Source organism: Calliopsis andreniformis, unplaced genomic scaffold, assembly GCF_051401765.1.
Source record: "Calliopsis andreniformis isolate RMS-2024a unplaced genomic scaffold, iyCalAndr_principal scaffold0082, whole genome shotgun sequence".
NCBI lineage: Eukaryota > Metazoa > Arthropoda > Insecta > Hymenoptera > Andrenidae > Calliopsis > Calliopsis andreniformis.
This window is the reverse complement of record NW_027480491.1, coordinates 9307-35798: the sequence shown is the minus strand read 5'-3', so window position 1 is coordinate 35798 and position 26492 is coordinate 9307. Positions and strand designations below refer to the sequence as shown.

The following is a 26492-nucleotide window of genomic DNA, read 5'->3' as shown; positions in this document are numbered from 1 at the left end:
TGCCTCAACGATCAGGAATATGGATCTAACGTTCTCGTTTCGAACCGACGACTTTCGGTTCCGGAGCGACACGAACGCTCCATGATTCTCGATTATCTCGACACAGGTAAGAGACAGAGGAGAACAAGTGTATGGTTTTAGAGAGCCACGAGCACCAGGAATAAGGATCTACCGTTGTCATTTCGTTCCGTCGACATTCGGTTCCGGAGCGACACGAACGGGTACTTAGAATTTTTTCGCTCGGGCTCCGGAGCGACACGAACGGGGACTTAGAATTTTTTCGCTCGGGCTCCGGAGCGACACGATCGCTCCGTTATTCTACGTTCTCTCGGTCCACGGGCATCAGAGAGCAAAACAGCCTAATAGTTTTAGAGTGCCTCAACGATCAGGAATATGGATCTAACGTTCTCGTTTCGAACTGACGACTTTCGGTTCCGGAGCGACACGAACGCTCCATGATTCTCGATTATCTCGACACAGGTAAGAGACAGAGGAGAACAAGTGTATGGTTTTAGAGAGCCACGAGCACCAGGAATAAGGATCTACCGTTGTCATTTCGTTCCGTCGACATTCGGTTCCGGAGCGACACGAACGGGGACTTAGAATTTTTTCGCTCGGGCTCCGGAGCGACACGAACGGGGACTTAGAATTTTTTCGCTCGGGCTCCGGAGCGACACGATCGCCCCGTTATTCTACGTTCTCTCGGTCCACGGGCATCAGAGAGCAAAACAGCCTAATAGTTTTAGAGTGCCTCAACGATCAGGAATATGGATCTAACGTTCTCGTTTCGAACCGACGACTTTCGGTTCCGGAGCGACACGAACGCTCCATGATTCTCGATTATCTCGACACAGGTAAGAGACAGAGGAGAACAAGTGTATGGTTTTAGAGAGCCACGAGCACCAGGAATAAGGATCTACCGTTGTCATTTCGTTCCGTCGACATTCGGTTCCGGCGCGACACGAACGGGGACTTAGAATTTTTTCGCTCGGGCTCCGGAGCGACACGATCGCTCCGTTATTCTACGTTCTCTCGGTCCACGGGCATCAGAGAGCAAAACAGCCTAATAGTTTTAGAGTGCCTCAACGATCAGGAATATGGATCTAACGTTCTCGTTTCGAACTGACGACTTTCGGTTCCGGAGCGACACGAACGCTCCATGATTCTCGATTATCTCGACACAGGTAAGAGACAGAGGAGAACAAGTGTATGGTTTTAGAGAGCCACGAGCACCAGGAATAAGGATCTACCGTTGTCATTTCGTTCCGTCGACATTCGGTTCCGGAGCGACACGAACGGGGACTTAGAATTTTTTCGCTCGGGCTCCGGAGCGACACGAACGGGGACTTAGAATTTTTTCGCTCGGGCTCCGGAGCGACACGATCGCTCCGTTCTTCTACGTTCTCTCGGTCCACGGGCATCAGAGAGCAAAACAGCCTAATAGTTTTAGAGTGCCTCAACGATCAGGAATATGGATCTAACGTTCTCGTTTCGAACCGACGACTTTCGGTTCCGGAGCGACACGAACGCTCCATGATTCTCGATTATCTCGACACAGGTAAGAGACAGAGGAGAACAAGTGTATGGTTTTAGAGAGCCACGAGCACCAGGAATAAGGATCTACCGTTGTCATTTCGTTCCGTCGACATTCGGTTCCGGAGCGACACGAACGGGGACTTAGAATTTTTTCGCTCGGGCTCCGGAGCGACACGAACGGGGACTTAGAATTTTTTCGCTCGGGCTCCGGAGCGACACGATCGCCCCGTTATTCTACGTTCTCTCGGTCCACGGGCATCAGAGAGCAAAACAGCCTAATAGTTTTAGAGTGCCTCAACGATCAGGAATATGGATCTAACGTTCTCGTTTCGAACCGACGACTTTCGGTTCCGGAGCGACACGAACGCTCCATGATTCTCGATTATCTCGACACAGGTAAGAGACAGAGGAGAACAAGTGTATGGTTTTAGAGAGCCACGAGCACCAGGAATAAGGATCTACCGTTGTCATTTCGTTCCGTCGACATTCGGTTCCGGAGCGACACGAACGGGGACTTAGAATTTTTTCGCTCGGGCTCCGGAGCGACACGATCGCTCCGTTATTCTACGTTCTCTCGGTCCACGGGCATCAGAGAGCAAAACAGCCTAATAGTTTTAGAGTGCCTCAACGATCAGGAATATGGATCTAACGTTCTCGTTTCGAACTGACGACTTTCGGTTCCGGAGCGACACGAACGCTCCATGATTCTCGATTATCTCGACACAGGTAAGAGACAGAGGAGAACAAGTGTATGGTTTTAGAGAGCCACGAGCACCAGGAATAAGGATCTACCGTTGTCATTTCGTTCCGTCGACATTCGGTTCCGGAGCGACACGAACGGGGACTTAGAATTTTTTCGCTCGGGCTCCGGAGCGACACGAACGGGGACTTAGAATTTTTTCGCTCGGGCTCCGGAGCGACACGATCGCTCCGTTCTTCTACGTTCTCTCGGTCCACGGGCATCAGAGAGCAAAACAGCCTAATAGTTTTAGAGTGCCTCAACGATCAGGAATATGGATCTAACGTTCTCGTTTCGAACCGACGACTTTCGGTTCCGGAGCGACACGAACGCTCCATGATTCTCGATTATCTCGACACAGGTAAGAGACAGAGGAGAACAAGTGTATGGTTTTAGAGAGCCACGAGCACCAGGAATAAGGATCTACCGTTGTCATTTCGTTCCGTCGACATTCGGTTCCGGAGCGACACGAACGGGGACTTAGAATTTTTTCGCTCGGGCTCCGGAGCGACACGAACGGGGACTTAGAATTTTTTCGCTCGGGCTCCGGAGCGACACGATCGCTCCGTTCTTCTACGTTCTCTCGGTCCACGGGCATCAGAGAGCAAAACAGCCTAATAGTTTTAGAGTGCCTCAACGATCAGGAATATGGATCTAACGTTCTCGTTTCGAACCGACGACTTTCGGTTCCGGAGCGACACGAACGCTTCATGATTCTCGATTATCTCGACACAGGTAAGAGACAGAGGAGAACAAGTGTATGGTTTTAGAGAGCCACGAGCACCAGGAATAAGGATCTACCGTTGTCATTTCTTTCCGTCGACATTCGGTTCCGGAGCGACACGAACGGGGACTTAGAATTTTTTCGCTCGGGCTTCGGAGCGACACGAACGGGGACTTAGAATTTTTTCGCTCGGGCTCCGGAGCGACACGATCGCTTCGTTATTCTACGTTCTCTCGGTCCACGGGCATCAGAGAGCAAAACAGCCTAATAGTTTTAGAGTGCCTCAACGATCAGGAATATGGATCTAACGTTCTCGTTTCGAACCGACGACTTTCGGTTCCGGAGCGACACGAACGCTCCATGATTCTCGATTATCTCGACACAGGTAAGAGACAGAGGAGAACAAGTGTATGGTTTTAGAGAGCCACGAGCACCAGGAATAAGGATCTACCGTTGTCATTTCGTTCCGACGACATTCGGTTCCGGAGCGACACGAACGGGGACTTAGAATTTTTTCGCTCGGGCTCCGGAGCGACACGAACGGGGACTTAGAATTTTTTCGCTCGGGCTCCGGAGCGACACGATCGCTCCGTTATTCTACGTTCTCTCGGTCCACGGGCATCAGAGAGCAAAACAGCCTAATAGTTTTAGAGTGCCTCAACGATCAGGAATATGGATCTAACGTTCTCGTTTCGAACCGACGACTTTCGGTTCCGGAGCGACACGAACGCTCCATGATTCTCGATTATCTCGACACAGGTAAGAGACAGAGGAGAACAAGTGTATGGTTTTAGAGAGCCACGAGCACCAGGAATAAGGATCTACCGTTGTCATTTCGTTCCGTCGACATTCGGTTCCGGAGCGACACGAACGGGGACTTAGAATTTTTTCGCTCGGGCTCCGGAGCGACACGAACGGGGACTTAGAATTTTTTCGCTCGGGCTCCGGAGCGACACGATCGCTCCGTTATTCTACGTTCTCTCGGTCCACGGGCATCAGAGAGCAAAACAGCCTAATAGTTTTAGAGTGCCTCAACGATCAGGAATATGGATCTAACGTTCTCGTTTCGAACCGACGACTTTCGGTTCCGGAGCCACACGAACGCTCCATGATTCTCGATTATCTCGACACAGGTAAGAGACAGAGGAGAACAAGTGTATGGTTTTAGAGAGCCACGAGCACCAGGAATAAGGATCTACCGTTGTCATTTCGTTCCGTCGACATTCGGTTCCGGAGCGACACGAACGGGGACTTAGAATTTTTTCGCTCGGGCTCCGGAGCGACACGAACGGGGACTTAGAATTTTTTCGCTCGGGCTCCGGAGCGACACGATCGCTCCGTTATTCTACGTTCTCTCGGTCCACGGGCATCAGAGAGCAAAACAGCCTAATAGTTTTAGAGTGCCTCAACGATCAGGAATATGGATCTAACGTTCTCGTTTGGAACCGACGACTTTCGGTTCCGGAGCGACACGAACGCTCCATGATTCTCGATTATCTCGACACAGGTAAGAGACAGAGGAGAACAAGTGTATGGTTTTAGAGAGCCACGAGCACCAGGAATAAGGATCTACCGTTGTCATTTCGTTCCGTCGACATTCGGTTCCGGAGCGACACGAACGGGGACTTAGAATTTTTTCGCTCGGGCTCCGGAGCGACACGAACGGGGACTTAGAATTTTTTCGCTCGGGCTCCGGAGCGACACGATCGCTCCGTTATTCTACGTTCTCTCGGTCCACGGGCATCAGAGAGCAAAACAGCCTAATAGTTTTAGAGTGCCTCAACGATCAGGAATATGGATCTAACGTTCTCGTTTCGAACCGACGACTTTCGGTTCCGGAGCGACACGAACGCTCCATGATTCTCGATTATCTCGACACAGGTAAGAGACAGAGGAGAACAAGTGTATGGTTTTAGAGAGCCACGAGCACCAGGAATAAGGATCTACCGTTGTCATTTCGTTCCGTCGACATTCGGTTCCGGAGCGACACGAACGGTGACTTAGAATTTTTTCGCTCGGGCTCCGGAGCGACACGATCGCTCCGTTATTCTACGTTCTCTCGGTCAACGGGCATCAGAGAGCAAAACAGCCTAATAGTTTTAGAGTGCCTCAACGATCAGGAATATGGATCTAACGTTCTCGTTTCGAACCGACGACTTTCGGTTCCGGAGCAACACGAACGCTCCATGATTCTCGATTATCTCGACACAGGTAAGAGACAGAGGAGAACAAGTGTATGGTTTTAGAGAGCCACGAGCACCAGGAATAAGGATCTACCGTTGTCATTTCGTTCCGTCGACATTCGGTTCCGGAGCGACACGAACGGGGACTTAGAATTTTTTCGCTCGGGCTCCGGAGCGACACGATCGCTCCGTTATTCTACGTTCTCTCGGTCCACGGGCATCAGAGAGCAAAACAGCCTAATAGTTTTAGAGTGCCTCAACGATCAGGAATATGGATCTAACGTTCTCGTTTCGAACCGACGAGTTTCGGTTCCGGAGCGACACGAACGCTCCATGATTCTCGATTATCTCGACACAGGTAAGAGACAGAGGAGAACAAGTGTATGGTTTTAGAGAGCCACGAGCACCAGGAATAAGGATCTACCGTTGTCATTTCGTTCCGTCGACATTCGGTTCCGGAGCGACACGAACGGGGACTTAGAATTTTTTCGCTCGGGCTCCGGAGCGACACGAACGGGGACTTAGAATTTTTTCGCTCGGGCTCCGGAGCGACACGATCGCTCCGTTATTCTACGTTCTCTCGGTCCACGGGCATCAGAGAGCAAAACAGCCTAATAGTTTTAGAGTGCCTCAACGATCAGGAATATGGATCTAACGTTCTCGTTTCGAACCGACGACTTTCGGTTCCGGAGCCACACGAACGCTCCATGATTCTCGATTATCTCGACACAGGTAAGAGACAGAGGAGAACAAGTGTATGGTTTTAGAGAGCCACGAGCACCAGGAATAAGGATCTACCGTTGTCATTTCGTTCCGTCGACATTCGGTTCCGGAGCGACACGAACGGGGACTTAGAATTTTTTCGCTCGGGCTCCGGAGCGACACGAACGGGGACTTAGAATTTTTTCGCTCGGGCTCCGGAGCGACACGATCGCTCCGTTATTCTACGTTCTCTCGGTCCACGGGCATCAGAGAGCAAAACAGCCTAATAGTTTTAGAGTGCCTCAACGATCAGGAATATGGATCTGACGTTCTCGTTTCGAACCGACGACTTTCGGTTCCGGAGCGACACGAACGCTCCATGATTCTCGATTATCTCGACACAGGTAAGAGACAGAGGAGAACAAGTGTATGGTTTTAGAGAGCCACGAGCACCAGGAATAAGGATCTACCGTTGTCATTTCGTTCCGTCGACATTCGGTTCCGGAGCGACACGAACGGGGACTTAGAATTTTTTCGCTCGGGCTCCGGAGCGACACGATCGCTCCGTTATTCTACGTTCTCTCGGTCCACGGGCATCAGAGAGCAAAACAGCCTAATAGTTTTAGAGTGCCTCAACGATCAGGAATATGGATCTAACGTTCTCGTTTCGAACCGACGACTTTCGGTTCCGGAGCGACACGAACGCTCCATGATTCTCGATTATCTCGACACAGGTAAGAGACAGAGGAGAACAAGTGTATGGTTTTAGAGAGCCACGAGCACCAGGAATAAGGATCTACCGTTGTCATTTCGTTCCGTCGACATTCGGTTCCGGAGCGACACGAACGGGTACTTAGAATTTTTTCGCTCGGGCTCCGGAGCGACACGAACGGGGACTTAGAATTTTTTCGCTCGGGCTCCGGAGCGACACGATCGCTCCGTTATTCTACGTTCTCTCGGTCCACGGGCATCAGAGAGCAAAACAGCCTAATAGTTTTAGAGTGCCTCAACGATCAGGAATATGGATCTAACGTTCTCGTTTCGAACCGACGACTTTCGGTTCCGGAGCGACACGAACGCTCCATGATTCTCGATTATCTCGACACAGGTAAGAGACTGAGGAGAACAAGTGTATGGTTTTAGAGAGCCACGAGCACCAGGAATAAGGATCTACCGTTGTCATTTCGTTCCGTCGACATTCGGTTCCGGAGCGACACGAACGGGGACTTAGAATTTTTTCGCTCGGGCTCCGGAGCGACACGATCGCTCCGTTATTCTACGTTCTCTCGGTCCACGGGCATCAGAGAGCAAAACAGCCTAATAGTTTTAGAGTGCCTCAACGATCAGGAATATGGATCTAACGTTCTCGTTTCGAACCGACGACTTTCGGTTCCGGAGCGACACGAACGCTCCATGATTCTCGATTATCTCGACACAGGTAAGAGACAGAGGAGAACAAGTGTATGGTTTTAGAGAGCCACGAGCACCAGGAATAAGGATCTACCGTTGTCATTTCGTTCCGTCGACATTCGGTTCCGGAGCGACTCGATCGGGGACTTAGAATTTTTTCGCTCGGGCTCCGGAGCGACACGATCGCTCCGTTATTCTACGTTCTCTCGGTCCACGGGCATCAGAGAGCAAAACAGCCTAATAGTTTTAGAGTGCCTCAACGATCAGGAATATGGATCTAACGTTCTCGTTTCGAACCGACGACTTTCGGTTCCGGAGCGACACGAACGCTCCATGATTCTCGATTATCTCGACACAGGTAAGAGACAGAGGAGAACAAGTGTATGGTTTTAGAGAGCCACGAGCACCAGGAATAAGGATCTACCGTTGTCATTTCGTTCCGTCGACATTCGGTTCCGGAGCGACACGAACGGGGACTTAGAATTTTTTCGCTCGGGCTCCGGAGCGACACGAACGGGGACTTAGAATTTTTTCGCTCGGGCTCCGGAGCGACACGATCGCTCCGTTATTCTACGTTCTCTCGGTCCACGGGCATCAGAGAGCAAAACAGCCTAATAGTTTTAGAGTGTCTCAACGATCAGGAATATGGATCTAACGTTCTCGTTTCGAACCGACGACTTTCGGTTCCGGAGCGACACGAACGCTCCATGATTCTCGATTATCTCGACACAGGTAAGAGACAGAGGAGAACAAGTGTATGGTTTTAGAGAGCCACGAGCACCAGGAATAAGGATCTACCGTTGTCATTTCGTTCCGTCGACATTCGGTTCCGGAGCGACACGAACGGGGACTTAGAATTTTTTCGCTCGGGCTCCGGAGCGACACGATCGCTCCATGATTCTCGATTATCTCGACACAGGTAAGAGACAGAGGAGAACAAGTGTATGGTTTTAGAGAGCCACGAGCACCAGGAATAAGGATCTACCGTTGTCATTTCGTTCCGTCGACATTCGGTTCCGGAGCGACACGAACGCTCCATGATTCTCGATTATCTCGACACAGGTAAGAGACAGAGGAGAACAAGTGTATGGTTTTAGAGAGCCACGAGCACCAGGAATAAGGATCTACCGTTGTCATTTCGTTCCGTCGACATTCGGTTCCGGAGCGACACGAACGGGGACTTAGAATTTTTTCGCTCGGGCTCCGGAGCGACACGATCGCTCCGTTATTCTACGTTCTCTCGGTCCACGGGCATCAGAGAGCAAAACAGCCTAATAGTTTTAGAGTGCCTCAACGATCAGGAATATGGATCTAACGTTCTCGTTTCGAACCGACGACTTTCGGTTCCGGAGCGACACGAACGCTCCATGATTCTCGATTATCTCGACACAGGTAAGAGACAGAGGAGAACAAGTGTATGGTTTTAGAGAGCCACGAGCACCAGGAATAAGGATCTACCGTTGTCATTTCGTTCCGTCGACATTCGGTTCCGGAGCGACACGAACGGGGACTTAGAATTTTTTCGCTCGGGCTCCGGAGCGACACGAACGGGGACTTAGAATTTTTTCGCTCGGGCTCCGGAGCGACACGATCGCTCCGTTATTCTACGTTCTCTCGGTCCACGGGCATCAGAGAGCAAAACAGCCTAATAGTTTTAGAGTGCCTCAACGATCAGGAATATGGATCTAACGTTCTCGCTTCGAACCGACGACTTTCGGTTCCGGAGCGACACGAACGCTCCATGATTCTCGATTATCTCGACACAGGTAAGAGACAGAGGAGAACAAGTGTATGGTTTTAGAGAGCCACGAGCACCAGGAATAAGGATCTACCGTTGTCATTTCGTTCCGTCGACATTCGGTTCCGGAGCGACACGAACGGGGACTTAGAATTTTTTCGCTCGGGCTCCGGAGCGACACGAACGGGGACTTAGAATTTTTTCGCTCGGGCTCCGGAGCGACACGATCGCTCCGTTATTCTACATTCTCTCGGTCCACGGGCATCAGAGAGCAAAACAGCCTAATAGTTTTAGAGTGCCTCAACGATCAGGAATATGGATCTAACGTTCTCGTTTCGAACCGACGACTTTCGGTTCCGGAGCCACACGAACGCTCCATGATTCTCGATTATCTCGACACAGGTAAGAGACAGAGGAGAACAAGTGTATGGTTTTAGAGAGCCACGAGCACCAGGAATAAGGATCTACCGTTGTCATTTCGTTCCGTCGACATTCGGTTCCGGAGCGACACGAACGGGGACTTAGAATTTTTTCGCTCGGGCTCCGGAGCGACACGATCGCTCCGTTATTCTACGTTCTCTCGGTCCACGGGCATCAGAGAGCAAAACAGCCTAATAGTTTTAGAGTGCCTCAACGATCAGGAATATGGATCTAACGTTCTCGTTTCGAACCGACGACTTTCGGTTCCGGAGCGACACGAACGCTCCATGATTCTCGATTATCTCGACACAGGTAAGAGACAGAGGAGAACAAGTGTATGGTTTTAGAGAGCCACGAGCACCAGGAATAAGGATCTACCGTTGTCATTTCGTTCCGTCGACATTCGGTTCCGGAGCGACACGAACGGGGACTTAGAATTTTTTCGCTCGGGCTCCGGAGCGACACGAACGGGGACTTAGAATTTTTTCGCTCGGGCTCCGGAGCGACACGATCGCTCCGTTATTCTACGTTCTCTCGGTCCACGGGCATCAGAGAGCAAAACAGCCTAATAGTTTTAGAGTGCCTCAACGATCAGGAATATGGATCTAACGTTCTCGTTTCGAACCGACGACTTTCGGTTCCGGAGCGACACGAACGCTCCATGATTCTCGATTATCTCGACACAGGTAAGAGACAGAGGAGAACAAGTGTATGGTTTTAGAGAGCCACGAGCACCAGGAATAAGGATCTACCGTTGTCATTTCGTTCCGTCGACATTCGGTTCCGGAGCGACACGAACGGGGACTTAGAATTTTTTCGCTCGGGCTCCGGAGCGACACGAACGGGACTTAGAATTTTTTCGCTCGGGCTCCGGAGCGACACGATCGCTCCGTTATTCTACGTTCTCTCGGTCCACGGGCATCAGAGAGCAAAACAGCCTAATAGTTTTAGAGTGCCTCAACGATCAGGAATATGGATCTAACGTTCTCGTTTCGAACCGACGACTTTCGGTTCCGGAGCGACACGAACGCTCCATGATTCTCGATTATCTCGACACAGGTAAGAGACAGAGGAGAACAAGTGTATGGTTTTAGAGAGCCACGAGCACCAGGAATAAGGATCTACCGTTGTCATTTCGTTCCGTCGACATTCGGTTCCGGAGCGACACGAACGGGGACTTAGAATTTTTTCGCTCGGGCTCCGGAGCGACACGAACGGGGACTTAGAATTTTTTCGCTCGGGCTCCGGAGCGACACGATCGCTCCGTTATTCTACGTTCTCTCGGTCAACGGGCATCAGAGAGCAAAACAGCCTAATAGTTTTATAGTGCCTCAACGATCAGGAATATGGATCTAACGTTCTCGTTTCGAACCGACGACTTTCGGTTCCGGAGCGACACGAACGCTCCATGATTCTCGATTATCTCGACACAGGTAAGAGACAGAGGAGAACAAGTGTATGGTTTTAGAGAGCCACGAGCACCAGGAATAAGGATCTACCGTTGTCATTTCGTTCCGTCGACATTCGGTTCCGGAGCGACACGAACGGGGACTTAGAATTTTTTCGCTCGGGCTCCGGAGCGACACGAACGGGGACTTAGAATTTTTTCGCTCGGGCTCCGGAGCGACACGATCGCTCCGTTATTCTACGTTCTCTCGGTCCACGGGCATCAGAGAGCAAAACAGCCTAATAGTTTTAGAGTGCCTCAACGATGAGGAATATGGATCTAACGTTCTCGTTTCGAACCGACGACTTTCGGTTCCGGAGCGACACGAACGCTCCATGATTCTCGATTATCTCGACACAGGTAAGAGACAGAGGAGAACAAGTGTATGGTTTTAGAGAGCCACGAGCACCAGGAATAAGGATCTACCGTTGTCATTTCGTTCCGTCGACATTCGGTTCCGGAGCGACACGAACGGGGACTTAGAATTTTTTCGCTCGGGCTCCGGAGCGACACGAACGGGGACTTAGAATTTTTTCGCTCGGGCTCCGGAGCGACACGATCGCTCCGTTATTCTACGTTCTCTCGGTCCACGGGCATCAGAGAGCAAAACAGCCTAATAGTTTTAGAGTGCCTCAACGATCAGGAATATGGATCTAACGTTCTCGTTTCGAACCGACGACTTTCGGTTCCGGAGCGACACGAACGCTCCATGATTCTCGATTATCTCGACACAGGTAAGAGACAGAGGAGAACAAGTGTATGGTTTTAGAGAGCCACGAGCACCAGGAATAAGGATCTACCGTCGTCATTTCGTTCCGTCGACATTCGGTTCCGGAGCGACACGAACGGGGACTTAGAATTTTTTCGCTCGGGCTCCGGAGCGACACGAACGGGGACTTAGAATTTTTTCGCTCGGGCTCCGGAGCGACACGATCGCTCCGTTATTCTACGTTCTCTCGGTCCACGGGCATCAGAGAGCAAAACAGCCTAATAGTTTTAGAGTGCCTCAACGATCAGGAATATGGATCTAACGTTCTCGTTTCGAACCGACGACTTTCGGTTCCGGAGCGACACGAACGCTCCATGATTCTCGATTATCTCGACACAGGTAAGAGACAGAGGAGAACAAGTGTATGGTTTTAGAGAGCCACGAGCACCAGGAATAAGGATCTACCGTTGTCATTTCGTTCCGTCGACATTCGGTTCCGGAGCGACACGAACGGGGACTTAGAATTTTTTCGCTCGGGCTCCGGAGCGACACGAACGGGGACTTAGAATTTTTTCGCTCGGGCTCCGGAGCGACACGATCGCTCCGTTATTCTACGTTCTCTCGGTCCACGGGCATCAGAGAGCAAAACAGCCTAATAGTTTTAGAGTGCCTCAACGATCAGGAATATGGATCTAACGTTCTCGTTTCGAACCGACGACTTTCGGTTCCGGAGCCACACGAACGCTCCATGATTCTCGATTATCTCGACACAGGTAAGAGACAGAGGAGAACAAGTGTATGGTTTTAGAGAGCCACGAGCACCAGGAATAAGGATCTACCGTTGTCATTTCGTTCCGTCGACATTCGGTTCCGGAGCGACACGAACGGGGACTTAGAATTTTTTCGCTCGGGCTCCGGAGCGACACGAACGGGGACTTAGAATTTTTTCGCTCGGGCTCCGGAGCGACACGATCGCTCCGTTATTCTACGTTCTCTCGGTCCACGGGCATCAGAGAGCAAAACAGCCTAATAGTTTTAGAGTGCCTCAACGATCAGGAATATGGATCTAACGTTCTCGTTTCGAACCGACGACTTTCGGTTCCGGAGCGACACGAACACTCCATGATTCTCGATTATCTCGACACAGGTAAGAGACAGAGGAGAACAAGTGTATGGTTTTAGAGAGCCACGAGCACCAGGAATAAGGATCTACCGTTGTCATTTCGTTCCGTCGACATTCGGTTCCGGAGCGACACGAACGGGGACTTAGAATTTTTTCGCTCGGGCTCCGGAGCGACACGAACGGGGACTTAGAATTTTTTCGCTCGGGCTCCGGAGCGACACGATCGCTCCGTTATTCTACGTTCTCTCGGTCAACGGGCATCAGAGAGCAAAACAGCCTATTAGTTTTAGAGTGCCTCAACGATCAGGAATATGGATCTAACGTTCTCGTTTCGAACCGACGACTTTCGGTTCCGGTGCGACACGAACGCTCCATGATTCTCGATTATCTCGACACAGGTAAGAGACAGAGGAAAACAAGTGTATGGTTTTAGAGAGCCACGAGCACCAGGAATAAGGATCTACCGTTGTCATTTCGTTCCGTCGACATTCGGTTCCGGAGCGACACGAACGGGGACTTAGAATTTTTTCGCTCGGGCTCCGGAGCGACACGATCGCTCCGTTATTCTACGTTCTCTCGGTCCACGGGCATCAGAGAGCAAAACAGCCTAATAGTTTTAGAGTGCCTCAACGATCAGGAATATGGATCTAACGTTCTCGTTTCGAACCGACGACTTTCTGTTCCGGAGCGACACGAACGCTCCATGATTCTCGATTATCTCGACACAGGTAAGAGACAGAGGAGAACAAGTGTATGGTTTTAGAGAGCCACGAGCACCAGGAATAAGGATCTACCGTTGTCATTTCGTTCCGTCGACATTCGGTTCCGGAGCGACACGAACGGGGACTTAGAATTTTTTCGCTCGGGCTCCGGAGCGACACGAACGGGGACTTAGAATTTTTTCGCTCGGGCTCCGGAGCGACACGATCGCTCCGTTATTCTACGTTCTCTCGGTCCACGGGCATCAGAGAGCAAAACAGCCTAATAGTTTTAGAGTGCCTCAACGATCAGGAATATGGATCTAACGTTCTCGTTTCGAACCGACGACTTTCGGTTCCGGAGCGACACGAACGCTCCATGATTCTCGATTATCTCGACACAGGTAAGAGACAGAGGAGAACAAGTGTATGGTTTTAGAGAGCCACGAGCACCAGGAATAAGGATCTACCGTTGTCATTTCGTTCCGTCGACATTCGGTTCCGGAGCGACTCGATCGGGGACTTAGAATTTTTTCGCTCGGGCTCCGGAGCGACACGATCGCTCCGTTATTCTACGTTCTCTCGGTCCACGGGCATCAGAGAGCAAAACAGCCTAATAGTTTTAGAGTGCCTCAACGATCAGGAATATGGATCTAACGTTCTCGTTTCGAACCGACGACTTTCGGTTCCGGAGCGACACGAACGCTCCATGATTCTCGATTATCTCGACACAGGTAAGAGACAGAGGAGAACAAGTGTATGGTTTTAGAGAGCCACGAGCACCAGGAATAAGGATCTACCGTTGTCATTTCGTTCCGTCGACATTCGGTTCCGGAGCGACACGAACGGGGACTTAGAATTTTTTCGCTCGGGCTCCGGAGCGACACGAACGGGGACTTAGAATTTTTTCGCTCGGGCTCCGGAGCGACACGATCGCTCCGTTATTCTACGTTCTCTCGGTCCACGGGCATCAGAGAGCAAAACAGCCTAATAGTTTTAGAGTGCCTCAACGATCAGGAATATGGATCTAACGTTCTCGTTTCGAACCGACGACTTTCGGTTCCGGAGCGACACGAACGCTCCATGATTCTCGATTATCTCGACACAGGTAAGAGACAGAGGAGAACAAGTGTATGGTTTTAGAGAGCCACGAGCACCAGGAATAAGGATCTACCGTTGTCATTTCGTTCCGTCAACATTCGGTTCCGGAGCGACACTAACGGGGACTTAGAATTTTTTCGCTCGGGCTCCGGAGCGACACGAACGGGGACTTAGAATTTTTTCGCTCGGGCTCCGGAGCGACACGATCGCTCCGTTATTCTACGTTCTCTCGGTCCACGGGCATCAGAGAGCAAAACAGCCTAATAGTTTTAGAGTGCCTCAACGATCAGGAATATGGATCTAACGTTCTCGCTTCGAACCGACGACTTTCGGTTCCGGAGCCACACGAACGCTCCATGATTCTCGATTATCTCGACACAGGTAAGAGACAGAGGAGAACAAGTGTATGGTTTTAGAGAGCCACGAGCACCAGGAATAAGGATCTACCGTTGTCATTTCGTTCCGTCGACATTCGGTTCCGGAGCGACACGAACGGGGACTTAGAATTTTTTCGCTCGGGCTCCGGAGCGACACGATCGCTCCGTTATTCTACGTTCTCTCGGTCCACGGGCATCAGAGAGCAAAACAGCCTAATAGTTTTAGAGTGCCTCAACGATCAGGAATATGGATCTAACGTTCTCGTTTCGAACCGACGACTTTCGGTTCCGGAGCGACACGAACGCTCCATGATTCTCGATTATCTCGACACAGGTAAGAGACAGAGGAGAACAAGTGTATGGTTTTAGAGAGCCACGAGCACCAGGAATAAGGATCTACCGTTGTTGGAATCGCTTAAAATAAGGGATCCAACGGAGGTCCGGATGAGGTGAGATTGAGGGGATACGAAAGAAAACGAAGACACGAGTTTTATATTTTGCCGGCCCTGAAAAGGGCTTGGAAACGACGTTTATTGAACTTTTGTGTAGGGGGCTGGGCGCTGGCTTCGGTCCTCGTCGGCTCGAATGGACGGCGGCGGATCGGAGGGCCTTGGCTGGTGGTGACGCCGGCTCCCCTTAGCGACGTTGACGTCTGAAAAAGAGAGATAGCGGCGGAACCGCGGCGGTAAGCAAGAGTGTAAATCTGGCTATACCAAAGATTCCCAACTCCAGGCTGCGCTCGCGAGCCTATTTGGAGGGGATAGCAAAACCTTGCCTGTAACGCAAAGGTAATGCAGTGGACTGTATTATCGACTCTTCTTCTGGCGCGAAGAAGAAGTCGATGAACGAGTGGCTTGAGAGGAGGAGGGACCTCTTCTCTTCGCCTTGCACCTTTTGGAAAGGTTCGTTCCGTACGAATCCAAGTAATTTAGGGATTCGTGAGCGGAGGGACACGCTATAACCAGCGAATTGCTGGTCCTGGAGGCTGAGGACGGCCAGAGGCTCGGCGACTCCGTTCACCTTACCGTGTGCTTCTATTCGTCACACGGGGGTTGCTACTAAACGGGGTGGCAGAGCACGAGTAACGCAGAGGTGATAGGCACGTACGTTATCTCTCTCTGTTGTAACCCGTCTCTCAGGGATCCAACAGGCAGCGGCCTTTGTTGCTCCGAGACGAAACGAGACTCAGAGAATCAGGGCAGGCCCCGATTCCAAGAGTGCAAATCTCGATCAATTGTCTCCTAAAACAAACCAGGTGCTCTTTCGTACGTATTATACGTACGAATCGAGCAGAGTTTCCTAGTCTGTCGGCGACAGAGGTTCAGCTTTTTAGAGCTAGTGAGATTTCAAGTGTCTGGTAACCAAACTACTTGAAATCTGAAAACTGGCGAGCTGAGAGGCGCTTGACGTACGGTCGCACTGACTGCGTCAAGCTTGATTGTCGAAAGACGACTGGGGCGAGAGCCGCGCGTGTCTCCGCGAAGCGGAAGACGTGCCAAATTTTACCACTACGCGGCGCTCACAAATTATCTTTTGTCTCGTGCTAATGTAGTACGATGTACTCTCTCTCTCCTTCAGGCTCCGATGTCCCCACTCGACATCGAGCCTGGAGTTCAAAACCGTTGCTCGACAACGCTTACTTTGTTTGAACTTTAATTTTGACGACAAAAACAAGTCATACGACAGCTGATCGTGTTTTGCTGCTAGGACAACGTATGCTCCGACCGAAGGCCACCTTCGGTCGGTCACGTATACCAACAAATTACGAATCTCGCGGACGAGCCAAATGCCCGTTATATAACCGCTTTTTAAACATACCGGCCCCCTTGCACGGTCCGTGCAACGGAGAATCGGTAATGCTCTGTCGTATGCACATCGTAACGCGAGACTCGAAAGACTAATACTTTCTTCGCGAATGAGAGAGAGAGGTGCTGCAAGTGAAGTTCAATTGAAGTGAACTCACTCGCAGCGTTGTCGTAAATTCAATCAAAATATGAATTCAATTGAACTTACTTATGCGCTGGTGGAGACGCGCTCTGCTGCGGGTGTAGCTGCTGCTGTTGCTGCAGCAGCCGCATCGAGGTTTCCACCGCGATGCCGACTGCTGCGCGCGTCAGCTCCTCTAACGTCGGTCCTTGAGGCCGGGGTGGTCGCCGGGTGCGGCTGGCAATCGGGGAGGGCCTAGCCGCCACCAAGGCCCTGGATGTCGTCGGTGCTTGTGCCTGTTGACGGTTATCCTCCCTCGCCTTTGGTCGGGGCCTGTTGGGCGTCCTCCCGCCCGCTTGGCTCGCTGCAGCCGCGGGGGCGGTACTCTTTTCTTGGCCTCTCGGCGTTGGGTGGTCCACCGCCGGCCGCCAAAGCAGTGAAGTTAATCGCTGCTCCCGGTCCCATCTGAGGGCGTACCGCCCTCCTGGGACGGTGCAGCGATACCGCCGCGTGGTGCGCGGAATGTGCTCCGGCACCCTGAGCTGTACTGGGCCCATTCTTGGTGGGCCGATGGTTATTGTCCACTCCTCTTGAGTGGTTTCTTGTACTGCTTCCTGGTGCGACTTCTCCAGTGGCGAGGGTGTACGCGTCTCTTGCTGGAGAGCCTGCTCCCCAATCTTCAAACAGCGATCAAAGGTCGCCGAGATTTGGTTCTGCTTGTTTTGTGTGTCGCTTTCCATTGCTTGATTTCTACTGACTCGGCCGGCGCGACGCTCACAACCGATTTCGGTAGCGCCCGCGATTTCGCGGGGGCGCTTTTTCCCTTGGAGAGATAGAGACGGAAATACTTCGTCTCCCCTCCCAAGGGGATTGGGGGTCAAGGAAGAGGGGGTCCCGATCGTTCGATTTTCTTCTAGAACAATCGGTCTCACCTTGGTGTCTCCCTGGTTTTTTCCGAAAATTCCTTACAGGTGTTTATTTTGCCCGCTCGACCTCGGCGCCGGTCGTCGTAGCGGGCTCATCCACGGGTAACCTACACATCCTTGTGATGGGGCGTGTGTAAGTTGACTTTGCGGTACGTACTTTTACCACACGTACATTTCCGTCTTTCCCCGGGAACACCTCCTCAATTCTTCCCATCTCCCACTGGTTGGGGGGAAGAAGAGGATTCTGCACTAGCACCAGATCTCCTGGTTGCAGTTGCAGTTGGGTGGTGCGCCACTTGTAGCGATTTTGGAGGTGCGTGAGATAATCGCGCGTCCAATGCCTCCACAGTTGCTCGTGGAATTTTTGAATCGCTCTCCAACGCGACAATCGCGAGAGTTTTTCATTTTCCACGGACTGCAGCGGAATCGCATTTAGTGGTCCGCCTGTCAGGAAGTGACCGGGCGTAAGAGACGCATAGTCGTCTGGGTCGTCACTCAGGGGAGCGATCGGTCGCGAGTTAAGACTCGCTTCGATCTTGCAGAGCAGCGTCTGCATTTCCTCTCCCGTGGGTGTGAACTCTCCCAACGTGCGTTTCAAATGGTGTTTCACCGATTTCACGCCGGCCTCCTGCATTCCACTGAAGTGTGGGGCACTGGGTGGATTAAACCGCCACTGAATGCCCATAGCACCGCATTTATTATGCGTGTCCGTTGCAGAAAATACTGCACGACAGTGCTGTTGTAATTCTCGATCGGCACCGACGAAATTGGTTCCATTGTCACTGAAAATGCAGGACGGGATTCCTCGTCGTGCAACAAACCGATCGAGTGCGGCTAAGAACGCGCTCGTCGTGTAGTCATGGACGAGTTCGATATGGACAGCCCTCGTAGCGTAACAAACAAACACCGCGATGTACGCTTTGTGAGCTGTTTTGCCTCGGCCCGCGGAGTCGCGGACACGGTAAGGTCCCGCGTAATCCACTCCGCAATTGTCGAATGCTCTTGACGGGCGACAGCGCTCCGGGGTCAGATGCTGCATTATTTGCGTGGACGTGTTGCCTCGCCACCTTACGCATCGCATGCATTTGTTGACCACGGTTTTCGCTGCATTTCGACAACCGAGGATCCAATAATTTTGCCTGACAGTGTGCAAGGTCAACTGCAAGCCCCCATGCAACGTATCTACGTGGCACTGCCTAATTATTAATGTCGAAACATAATGCTTAGGCAGTATTATCGGGTGCTTGGTTTCCCATGCAAGCGTCGCATTCTCCAGTCTTCCACCGACTCGCAGGACGTCCTTATCGTCGAGGAACGGGTTGAGACTTTTTAAGGGAGATTTCACAGGGATACTGCGATGATTTTTTAAGCATCGGTATTCCTCTGCGAAATGCGAGCCCTGTATATGGCGTGCGAGGCGCTCAGCTGCGTTACGCATTTCTGCCGCCTCGATTACTTGACCGGCGTTTGACCTTTGATTGACGCGCGACGGTCTTCGCCAACGAAGACAGTACGCCGTTACACGTAACAGTTTTCTCCATGATTGAAAACGGAACAGAAAATCCCATTCCGGCTTCGGAGTTGCTACGTGTGCATGCGCTACGCGCTTGCTTTCATCGGTCTCAACGGAAGCGGGTATGGCGGGCCATTGCGCTTCCGCTTCGCTCAGCCATGTCGGTCCAAACGTCCATAGGTTCGACTGCAGAAATTCTGCCGCGTCGATCCCGCGCGAATTTAAATCCGCGGGGTTCGAACGGGTCGGCACGTAACGCCATTCCGCGTTCGGGAGGGCCGTTTGGATTTTCGACACTCGGTTGGCCACTATAACCTTCCAGGTCGATGGGTGTTTTTTCAGCCAAGCTAGAGCGATCGTTGAGTCTGTCCAGCAGACTACACGATCTATTTTCATTGCAAGTGAGTCTCTCACGTGCAAGATTAGCTCGGCTAGCAGTACGGCCCCGTTCAATTCAAGAACTGGGATCGACTGTGTTTTTATTGGAGCCACTCGCGTTTTTGCCATCAACAGCGATGTAAACACACCGTTGTCTATCGTCGTCACTCTTAAATAAGTGACGGCCGAATAGGCTGCGAGCGATGCGTCACAAAATCCGTGCAGTTCCACAGAAGTCGTGTCGGCTCCATAACGGATCCATCGGGGAAGTTTCCACTGGTTCAATCTGCTCCAATCCGCACAAAATGTGTTCCACATTTTGAGCGTTTCCGCGGAAACTTGCTCGTCCCACTGGATTTTCTCCAGCCATTGGGACTGCATTAAAGTTTTCGCGCGAATCACGACTGGCGAAAGCCAGCCGAGAGGGTCGTATAATTTTGCAATTTCCGAAAACAAAGTACGCTTTGTGATCGGTGTTGCAGACGGTTGGAAACGTTGCAGATTGAAGTAGAAAAAATCTCCTGATGGAATCCATCGCAGACCGAGTACCTTTAATTCGGAATTATCAAACAAATCAAGGTCGACTGCGTGGGAGTGCGAGCTATGTGGAATATTGCCTAATAAATCTGGCGAATTTCCAGCCCACTTACGAAGGTTAAATCCACCTTGCTGTAAGAGCTCGCACGTTTGTTTACGGATTTGCTCCAACAATAGTTTGTCCGGAGCTCCCATAAACACGTCGTCAACATAGACGTCCTTCTCGAGGATAGGAGCGGCGAGCGGGAAGCGGTCGCCGTCCTGTTTTTTCAGCTCGAGAAGCGTTCGCATCGATAAATATGGGGCACACGCCGTACCGTAGGTCACGGTTTTTAACTCGAACGCTATATTTCGTTCGGTTTCTGGCGTGCGCCACACGATGCATTGGAATCGACGATCCTCTGCAGCTACGAGAATTTGTCGAAACATTTTCTCTATATCTGCTACTAGCACGTATTGATACAGACGCCACCGCGTTAATACAGCGGTGATATCGTTCTGTAGCTTCGGTCCTACGTGGAGGATGTCGTTCAGCGAGCGTCCGCCCGCTGTTTTACTGGAAGCGTTAAACACGACGCGCAGCTTCGTCGTAGCGCTTTCCGTTCGAACAACCGCTCTATGTGGAATGTAGAGTCGTGTCTTGTCGAGGAACTCTAGGCGAGTCATATGACTCAACGACTCATATTCAGTGAGAAACTCACTGTATTCCCTCATGAGGGTTGGATCCAGGTCCAGTTTTTTCCTTAACCTAGTCAACGCGGAGAGAGCTATTGGAAGAGATTCTCCCAACAGCTCGTCCGGGTTTTCGTGGTTGAAGGGCAACCGAACGATGAATCGTCCCGTCGCGTCTCGCGCGACGGTTTTTGCGAAGTATTCTTCGCATTCGTCCTCGGCCTTGGTATTCACCAATTTCGAGGGAATCTCCTCTATCTCCCAGAACCTTCGTATCGCTTTGTCGAGCGATTCGAGGACGGTGCAATGCAGCGTCCTCACGGGGTTTGGGGAAGAGGTGGCTGCGTCGACCGGGCCTGACAGTATCCAGCCTAAAGCTGTTTCCTGCGCGATCGGCCCTCGCTTACCGAATCGCCGAAGCCCTGGTCGAATGATACTCGCATATGTCCCAGCTCCGATCAGCACCTCTATTGGGCGGTCTGAAGCGGGGTCAGGATCCGCGAGTGTCAGTTCACGCAACGCGGTGTATTCCGGCACGTGAACCGACGGCGGGGCATACGAGGTGATTCGGGACACCACGTATGCACTGGTGCGGAACGCCTCCTCAGTGCAACGTGTCGAACCGAACTCGATATCCACGCTATATTTTATATCCTGGGCTTTTCCGCCCCCCAAGCCCGTAACTGTGGCTGGGGTTTTCCTTCTCGCGAGTCGCAAGTCATTTGCGAGGTTCGCGGAAATGAAGGAGGCTTCCGAGCCCTGGTCTATGAGTGCACGCGCGATGCGCGTCGTGCCTCCCTTTCCTGTGACTCGCACATTTGCCGTCGCCAGAAACACAGCTGGTGTTCCGCTCTCCGTCGCACTACAGTGCGACGTCACGTCGGCGCTTGATGTAGAAGCACGAGATTTCGTGTTTACATTCGCGGGCTCACGTGCGGAGACGTTACTCCGTCCCGCTTCCCGCTGGCCCTGCTGTGGCTTTTTCGTCGACCGACGATTGCCTGTGCCGACTTGTGGTGCGTCAAAGTGCAGAATAGTGTGATGCTTCTTACTGCACTTTGTACACGCTGCGTTCTTAGGGCAACGCGCGACTGTGTGAGTCGAAGCGAGACAGTTTATACACGACTGATTCGCTTTAATATAATGGAAGCGCAATTCAGGCGTGAGCAGCTTGAACTTTTTGCACGTTGTAATTCCGTGCGTCAGTCCGCAGAATGTACACTCCAAGGTTGGACCGGGAGAGCTTTCGACTACGGCGTTATGTTGCCGTATGCGAGGTTTTGACGTGGGGTCAACCGCTTGTTTTTGTACCGGGTTGATCAGCACGTGCAGTCTGTGCTCTTGCTCCCTGAGAAAATCCAACATCTCATTAAATGAGGGGATTTCTTGGTTGAGCTTTTGCGTGCCCTCCCATTCCCATTCTAGGGATTGGTCCAACTTAGATTTTATCAGGATGACCAACACGTCGCTGTAATGCTCTACCTTGCGCCCCAGCTTCTGGAGCGCGGCGAGCGTTTGTTTCCAGCCGACGGTGACCTGTTGCAGGCTTTCTATGTCGCCCGTCCTGATCGGCTTCAGCTTCGTGAATGTTGCGAGAAGCTGAAGCACCATGCGACGTGGGTTCCCGAATTGTTCGGTCAGGGTATCCCACGCCGGCTTGAAATTGCGATCCGCAATTTCAAGCGTGGCAATCGATGCGAGTGCCTCTCCTTCCAAGCAGCCGTTCAGATATTGCAAACGTTGCGCATCTGACAACCGTTGATCTTTGATTATGCTGGCGGTGAACAGATCCGCAAAGTGACACCACTTTCGCGGATCTCCGCTAAATCTCGGTAAATTCTGCTTGGGAAGCTCAAGCGTACTAGGCTGGCCGGTTGCTCCGGCACCCGCGGTATTCCCGGGGTTGCCGAATCCAGCCGATTCCTTTTCCTGTATGAGGCTGTCCAATTCCGTCATCAGGAAGTTCTGAGCTTCATGGAACGCATCTTCTGCATCATCCATCGTGCTCTCGCCGAAGAAGGGTATGACCTTCCGTTTGCTGTCAGGGACCTCCTTTTTGAGCTGTTTAACTCGCTCTTGGATGTCCCTCCAAACGTCAGTTACATACTCCAACTTCTGTTTGAGGAGAGAGATGGTATAATTATTTCGCCCCTTTTTCTTCAGATTAGTCACGAGTCGGGTCATTCCCCGAATTCGTGACTGAATATCCTCCATCTCGACCTCCAGGGCAGGAAGAGTCAACTGCTCCTTTACGGGGTTCGACATGGTGATATACTTCGAGAGGTAAACACTGCTCGAAGGTCAACCTGAAGTGATCGTTTCTTTCACCCTTTCTCAACCTTTCAATCCGGCTCGAAGGACCTTATGTTGGAATCGCTTAAAATAAGGGATCCAACGGAGGTCCGGATGAGGTGAGATTGAGGGGATACGAAAGAAAACGAAGACACGAGTTTTATATTTTGCCGGCCCTGAAAAGGGCTTGGAAACGACGTTTATTGAACTTTTGTGTAGGGGGCTGGGCGCTGGCTTCGGTCCTCGTCGGCTCGAATGGACGGCGGCGGATCGGAGGGCCTTGGCTGGTGGTGACGCCGGCTCCCCTTAGCGACGTTGACGTCTGAAAAAGAGAGATAGCGGCGGAACCGCGGCGGTAAGCAAGAGTGTAAATCTGGCTATACCAAAGATTCCCAACTCCAGGCTGCGCTCGCGAGCCTATTTGGAGGGGATAGCAAAACCTTGCCTGTAACGCAAAGGTAATGCAGTGGACTGTATTATCGACTCTTCTTCTGGCGCGAAGAAGAAGTCGATGAACGAGTGGCTTGAGAGGAGGAGGGACCTCTTCTCTTCGCCTTGCACCTTTTGGAAAGGTTCGTTCCGTACGAATCCAAGTAATTTAGGGATTCGTGAGCGGAGGGACACGCTATAACCAGCGAATTGCTGGTCCTGGAGGCTGAGGACGGCCAGAGGCTCGGCGACTCCGTTCACCTTACCGTGTGCTTCTATTCGTCACACGGGGGTTGCTACTAAACGGGGTGGCAGAGCACGAGTAACGCAGAGGTGATAGGCACGTACGTTATCTCTCTCTGTTGTAACCCGTCTCTCAGGGATCCAACAGGCAGCGGCCTTTGTTGCTCCGAGACGAAACGAGACTCAGAGAATCAGGGCAGGCCCCGATTCCAAGAGTGCAAATCTCGATCAATTGTCTCCTAAAACAAACCAGGTGCTCTTTCGTACGTATTATACGTACGAATCGAGCAGAGTTTCCTAGTCTGTCGGCGACAGAGGTTCAGCTTTTTAGAGCTAGTGAGATTTCAAGTGTCTGGTAACCAAACTACTTGAAATCTGAAAACTGGCGAGCTGAGAGGCGCTTGACGTACGGTCGCACTGACTGCGTCAAGCTTGATTGTCGAAAGACGACTGGGGCGAGAGCCGCGCGTGTCTCCGCGAAGCGGAAGACGTGCCAAATTTTACCACTACGCGGCGCTCACAAATTATCTTTTGTCTCGTGCTAATGTAGTACGATGTACTCTCTCTCTCCTTCAGGCTCCGATGTCCCCACTCGACATCGAGCCTGGAGTTCAAAACCGTTGCTCGACAACGCTTACTTTGTTTGAACTTTAATTTTGACGACAAAAACAAGTCATACGACAGCTGATCGTGTTTTGCTGCTAGGACAACGTATGCTCCGACCGAAGGCCACCTTCGGTCGGTCACGTATACCAACAAATTACGAATCTCGCGGACGAGCCAAATGCCCGTTATATAACCGCTTTTTAAACAACCGTTGTCATTTCGTTCCGTCGACATTCGGTTCCGGAGCGACACGAACGGGGACTTAGAATTTTTTCGCTCGGGCTCCGGAGCGACACGAACGGGGACTTAGAATTTTTTCGCTCGGGCTCCGGAGCGACACGATCGCTCCGTTATTCTACGTTCTCTCGGTCCACGGGCATCAGAGAGCAAAACAGCCTAATAGTTTTAGAGTGCCTCAACGATCAGGAATATGGATCTAACGTTCTCGTTTCGAACCGACGACTTTCGGTTCCGGAGCGACACGAACGCTCCATGATTCTCGATTATCTCGACACAGGTAAGAGACAGAGGAGAACAAGTGTATGGTTTTAGAGAGCCACGAGCACCAGGAATAAGGATCTACCGTTGTCATTTCGTTCCGTCGACATTCGGTTCCGGAGCGACACGAACGGGGACTTAGAATTTTTTCGCTCGGGCTCCGGAGCGACACGATCGCTCCGTTATTCTACGTTCTCTCGGTCCACGGGCATCAGAGAGCAAAACAGCCTAATAGTTTTAGAGTGCCTCAACGATCAGGAATATGGATCTAACGTTCTCGTTTCGAACCGACGACTTTCGGTTCCGGAGCGACACGAACGCTCCATGATTCTCGATTATCTCGACACAGGTAAGAGACAGAGGAGAACAAGTTTATGGCTTTAGAGAGCCACGAGCACCAGGAATAAGGATCTACCGTTGTCATTTCGTTCCGTCGACATTCGGTTCCGGAGCGACACGAACGGGGACTTAGAATTTTTTCGCTCGGGCTCCGGAGCGACACGAACGGGGACTTAGAATTTTTTCGCTCGGGCTCCGGAGCGACACGATCGCTCCGTTATTCTACGTTCTCTCGGTCCACGGGCATCAGAGAGCAAAACAGCCTAATAGTTTTAGAGTGCCTCAACGATCAGGAATATGGATCTAACGTTCTCGTTTCGAACCGACGACTTTCGGTTCCGGAGCGACACGAACGCTCCATGATTCTCGATTATCTCGACACAGGTAAGAGACAGAGGAGAACAAGTGTATGGTTTTAGAGAGCCACGAGCACCAGGAATAAGGATCTACCGTTGTCATTTCGTTCCGTCGACATTCGGTTCCGGAGCGACACGAACGGGGACTTAGAATTTTTTCGCTCGGGCTCCGGAGCGACACGAACGGGGACTTAGAATTTTTTCGCTCGGGCTCCGGAGCGACACGATCGCTCCGTTATTCTACGTTCTCTCGGTCCACGGGCATCAGAGAGCAAAACAGCCTAATAGTTTTAGAGTGCCTCAACGATCAGGAATATGGATCTAACGTTCTCGTTTCGAACCGACGACTTTCGGTTCCGGAGCGACACGAACGCTCCATGATTCTCGATTATCTCGACACAGGTAAGAGACAGAGGAGAACAAGTGTATGGTTTTAGAGAGCCACGAGCACCAGGAATAAGGATCTACCGTTGTCATTTCGTTCCGTCGACATTCGGTTCCGGAGCGACACGAACGGGGACTTAGAATTTTTTCGCTCGGGCTCCGGAGCGACACGAACGGGGACTTAGAATTTTTTCGCTCGGGCTCCGGAGCGACACGATCGCTCCGTTATTCTACGTTCTCTCGGTCCACGGGCATCAGAGAGCAAAACAGCCTAATAGTTTTAGAGTGCCTCAACGATCAGGAATATGGATCTAACGTTCTCGTTTCGAACCGACGACTTTCGGTTCCGGAGCGACACGAACGCTCCATGATTCTCGATTATCTCGACACAGGTAAGAGACAGAGGAGAACAAGTTTATGGCTTTAGAGAGCCACGAGCACCAGGAATAAGGATCTACCGTTGTCATTTCGTTCCGTCGACATTCG

General features: G+C 51.5%; 1 protein-coding gene across 1 annotated transcript; it reads right to left on the bottom strand.

Annotated features, from left to right (window-relative positions):
* Positions 1–15455: 15455 nt before the first annotated feature.
* On the bottom strand, positions 15456–23124 carry LOC143187578 (uncharacterized). The gene is made up of 4 exons (XM_076391808.1): positions 18172–23124; positions 17827–17979; positions 16921–17777; positions 15456–15559 (listed from the first exon to the last, which is right to left on the bottom strand). Exons 1-4 carry the CDS (start codon positions 23122–23124, stop codon positions 15544–15546), a joined length of 5979 nt encoding a protein of 1992 aa, XP_076247923.1. The 3' UTR covers positions 15456–15543.
* Positions 23125–26492: the final 3368 nt, after the last annotated feature.

What these genes read in the sequence shown, in the direction of transcription:
- LOC143187578 (XM_076391808.1), bottom strand. Translation starts at nt 23,124, where the DNA reads ATGTCGAACCCCGTAAAGGAGCAGTTGACTCTTCCTGCCCTGGAGGTC. An exon ending in ATGCGATTCCGCTGCAGTCC is followed by an intron (nt 17,980 to 18,171) that starts GTGGAAAATGAA and finishes CCCCCCAACCAG; the next exon opens with TGGGAGATGGGAAGAATTGA. An exon ending in CTACGACGACCGGCGCCGAG is followed by an intron (nt 17,778 to 17,826) that starts GTCGAGCGGGCA and finishes GGAAAAAACCAG; the next exon opens with GGAGACACCAAGGTGAGACC.